The sequence below is a fragment of the Sardina pilchardus genome, chromosome 3 (assembly GCF_963854185.1).
Source record: "Sardina pilchardus chromosome 3, fSarPil1.1, whole genome shotgun sequence".
NCBI lineage: Eukaryota > Metazoa > Chordata > Actinopteri > Clupeiformes > Clupeidae > Sardina > Sardina pilchardus.
In genome coordinates, this window is record NC_084996.1 from 1416099 (window position 1) to 1421098 (window position 5000).

Sequence of the window (5000 nt, forward strand, 5' to 3'; positions counted from 1 at the left end):
CTTTTTCACTGATTTTGCTAATGACTTTCCGTCATGGTTTTCGTGCAGGCTGGACTGAGCTTCTTATCCAAACATTACGGTTAATCTCCCTACTGTGCGACGTCAAACGTTACCTTCCCTTCAACTGACTTGCCAACTATACTTCTTTACGGGAAAACAACATTATGTACGAGAAAGTGATGAATTAGTTTCGCCTTCTACTCCTTACATAGATAATACAGAAGTTACCACGACAACACAGGACAAATGTTACATGAAGTTATGGGACTTCAGAAAAATCTGAAATCGAAAAGTGTCCTATGGGGTTATCCAAGGCTTGATAACCAGCTCCATATGTGCTGCATGCTCTATAGCTCTATAGCTCCATATGTGTTCTATAGCTCCATATGTGTTCTATAGCTCCATATTTGCTCCATGCTCTATAGCTCCATATGTGTTCTATAGCTCCATATGTGTTCTATAGCTCCATATTTGCTCCATGCTCTATAGCTCCATATGTGTTCTATAGCTCCATATGTGTTCTATAGCTCCATATGTGCTCCATGCTCTATAGCTCCATATGTGTTCTATAGCTCCATATGTGTTCTATAGCTCCATATGTGCTCCATGCTCTATAGCTCCATATGTGTTCTATAGCTCCATATGTGTTCTATAGCTCCATATCTGCTCCATGCTCTATAGCTCCATATGTGCTCCATGTTCTATAGCTCCATATGTGCTCCATGCTCTATAGCTCCATATGTGCTCTATAGCTCCATATGTGTTCTATAGCTCCATATGTGTTCTATAGCTCCATATGTGCTCCATATGTGTTCTATAGCTCCATATTTGCTCCATGTTCTATAGCTCCATATGTGCTCTATAGCTCCATATGTGTTCTATAGCTCCATATGTGTTCTATAGCTCCATATGTGCTCCATGCTCTATAGCTCCATATGTGCTCCATGCTCTATAGCTCCATATGTGCTCTATAGCTCCATATGTGTTCTATAGCTCCATATGTGTTCTATAGCTCCATATGTGCTCCATATGTGTTCTATAGCTCCATATTTGCTCCATGCTCTATAGCTCCATATGTGCTCCATGCTCTATAGCTCCATATGTGTTCTATAGCTCCATATGTGTTCTATAGCTCCATATGTGCTCCATATGTGTTCTATAGCTCCATATGTGCTCCATGCTCTATACCTCTATATCTGCGCCATGCTCTATAGCTCCATATGTGCTCCATGCTCTATAGCTCTATAGCTCCGTATGTGTTTCATCTTCCGGGAATTCCCAAAGTGCTCCTCCCTCTCAACCCACCAGCTCACCAGTCAATAGGCAAAGTGAAATCACATTGATACATATAATAATGAATAATGATAATGATAATAATTATAATAATAATTATTATAATAATAATAATAATAATAATGATGATGATGATGATGATGATGATGATGATGAGAGCTGCAGACGGCATGACACATGTCTTTCATATTCCAGCTGCTTATGTGAATATATTTCTTCCCATCCTGATTAGATACTCACTCACTCTCTCATTCACTCACTCTCCCAATCTATTACTAACTATAGAGTAGTCCTACTAACTCATCTCTCTCTTTCTCTCTCTCTCTCTCACACACACACACACACACACACACACACACACACACACACACACACACACACACACACACACACACCGAGATGGAGAGAAAGCGCGCGAGAGAGATTTCTCACGCTCAGCACATCTGTTCGCGTGACCTTTTTAAAAGACCCGCGAGTTAAGCGCACGAAAGGCCAGGTGACACATCGCTGAACCCGCCACTGGTATCGCGCAGAGGAGGTGCGCATGTCACGTAATCTGGTCCATCAACTCTGTCTGACTGACAAAACATTACGGCCCATCGGATCATGTGTGTAGAGGGCGATTTCTCGCGCTCACCTCAGGGTAGGAGTCTTTGGCGAACACGTGCAGGAGCGCGGTCTTCCCGCACTGAGTGTCTCCAACCACCACGAGCTTACAGCGATTCTCTTTGGCTCCTGTTCCCGCCTCCATCTCTTCGGTCCAGAGGGTCAGATCTGTCTCCAGGTCCCACGTCGGCGCCGCCTCTTGTTGCGCTCTTGCGATCCGTATAGGTGCACCTGTGCGCTCGCTCTGTCAGACACAACCGCCAAAACTGATGCTCTGGTGCGCAACTGTGTAAGCGCGCACTCCGCGAGCTCCGCTTCTCGCCCTTTGCCCCACCCATCCTCGCGTGTCAACCAATGGAACCGCACTGAGCCAATGGAACGGTATTGTATGGAGAGAGATTTGTCTCATTATTATTTGTATACACATGCACCATGGTCCACACGAATGATATTATTTGCAAGCGCAAAGACAAAATTTGCAAGCGCAAAGACAACATTTGTGACTTGTAAATCGTGATTTGCTCAAAGGTGTATTGATTTGTTCAAATGTTTGGAAACTTGCAAGTTAAATCATACCAAATTTGTAAACATATCTCACGTTTTGCATGCGCATCTGTTTGGAAATGTCACTTGCGACTCCTACGTTCCTTGTGAGAAGTGTTGAATCTGCATTTGCAGATCACTCAACACACGCATGAATCCCTGCTTCCGCTTACGTAATTTTGAGACATTCGTTCCCCTTTTTCCAACCCGATTCGTATCCGCAAAGGGCTGGATTCGCAAAGGGCTGGATTCGCAAGAGCTACCCACCTCCCCCCCACCCCAGTAGGTGGCGGTGCAACGCTCTTTTTGGCCACTATGTACAAATATACCCGATGACCGCAATTTGAAGAAGAAGATGAAGATTGAGCACAGTCAGGAGTTACATGGACGCTTTTCCTCATTTTCTTCATTTTTCCTCAACATTCATTAACCAAAGGTAAGAAGTGTTATCTCGGATACATTCAACAGGTAATGAATCAGTTTACATTATGATTACGTTTGTCGTAGCCTTTTGCTCACCAACAGTTAGCTGTTAGCTAATACACTGTGTTTGGAGATATGCCACCGGCTTTTCTGTTTTAGACCGGTTTTGGCTGTCGTGAGTGGCAACTAGAATGAATATCAACATGTCTTTAGTTGATGGGTCTTACTTTTCACGTTTATATGGGACGTTATGGCGTAGTTGTTACAATACTGACGCTGGTTTTAAGGTATCAGATGGCCATCTTAGCATCGTAGGTTTGTCCAGCTACAAACGAGGCTTTTGGTGAAATGTCGCAGTAAATGATGAATTCATACCATGTATTTATTTGTTCAGAAGTATATTGTTAATGACCTCGCGTTATATAAGCTCATGTGTCTGATTATGTCATGAAATATCGGTATGTTGTCAACGGTAGTGTGTCTAGCAGCATAGTAGCCTATGAGCCTGCGGTCAGTTCATCAATGGCCCTGGCGATCTCTGGAAGTCCACTCTTTGTGAACGTTGGGAGACCATAGTCTTAGTTAGAGTATTGGTTCATTTGCCGGAGGAAGACCCAAGGGCCGAAACGTTACTTTTTATAAACACAGGAGCACAAGCAGTGTTAGCGACGTACGTCTTCTGTTACATCTCCCTGGGAATAGGGCTCGGGATCATGACGTAAAAAACTTCGCGGGCGCAGCCATATTGGCAGCTTCACTCCTAAGTTTACTATGGATTACTATGGATTTACTCCCGCCTATATTAGTGTGTTCCTGTTACTTAGTTTTTGCCTTCTTGGTCGTGTGTTGCTGTGTAGTGGGGTGTAACAGCACCACCCATGATCGCAAGAGGAAAAGAATCGCTAATACTACACTTCTGCTTCTTGTCTTCTGCATCTGAATGAATGGATATTACGCTCGGTGCGCTACCAATATGGCGGCTATTCCTAGAATGCAAGGCTTGTTCCCGAGCCCTATTGTTAACAGTTCAGGTCTATAAGCACTGTGATCAGCTCTGTCTTTTGATTAGTACATGTCATTTGTCTTTTGCTTGTGTGTTTGTGCAGAACAACTCATCGTGATGGAGCACCTGTACTCCCTGATACAGCAGGATCTGAGGGGATTCCTCAGACAGGACGCAGATGTGGATTGACAACATCCTGCAGTTTAACTTTATTAGAATAAGTGTTGTTTTGAATAAAGGACAATAATTGAATTCTTTTACATACTACTGTATGTTAACCTGACTCACCACTTGAATTTCGTTCCACCTAGCTCCTCACATTCATCTGGAACTACTCCATTGGAAATGTATTTCAGAAGGCAGGGCCTTGTCAAAACTCCTTTCGTATGATTGGATAAAGTAATTTATTGACATGCTACTACAACAGGGGTGGGCAAACTAAGGCCCAGGGGCCACATGCGGCCCTCTGCTCTGTTTCATGTGGCCCGCCATGAAGTCAAACACATAAAATTAAATGTGGCCTGTTACATTGACCTGATATTACATCCATCACACAGCATGGTTTCATAACTGATGTGCTATGTTTGTCAATACCATCATCAAGCTGTACTTTTGGGAACTCTGACTGAATAAATACATTTTTTTGGAAGGTAACATCACTTTTTCATTGCTTAATTAATCATAGCATATAAGCTTACCATTCTTAACATCCAACTACTTGGTAACTTTCTAATGTAGCTTGGCATTTTCTGTATAGTTTCAGTATAGTTGGTTAACGAGAAACCTATGTATATCAACAACAACAACAGCAATATCAACAGTCACAACAGTGTCCACGTCCACTGGGTGGGAGGGACCAGGCAGAGTCAGCTAGCCATGTGCGGAGCATAGCTGCATTTGTTTGGTTTGTAAAGGACACAGCAGTAGAAGGGTGAGCTGGGATTGTGGCGGCTGGAAGAGTCTGCGGGTGTGCAACGGACCGGGCAGAGCCAGCCGGGTGTGTGAGGGAGAGAGCAGCGTCTGTTGGGAGTGTGAAAGCCACAGATCTCAGAGCCACCCTGAGGGGCTGGGCAAAGCCTGCTGTGTGTGTTAGAGACACAACAGGGTCTGTTGGGTGTGTGAGGGATGGGGT

At 43.9% G+C, this 5000-nt stretch overlaps 1 protein-coding gene across 1 annotated transcript in view; it reads right to left on the minus strand.

Moving 5' to 3' along the window:
- Positions 1 to 2044, minus strand: part of LOC134077615 (rho-related GTP-binding protein RhoN-like) — a 9796-nt gene extending 7752 nt beyond the window's left edge. The window contains exon 1 of the mRNA XM_062533317.1: positions 1931 to 2044. Coding sequence (XP_062389301.1) covers positions 1931 to 2044 — 114 coding nt within the window. The remainder of the gene's footprint in view (positions 1 to 1930) is intronic.
- Positions 2045 to 5000: the final 2956 nt, after the last annotated feature.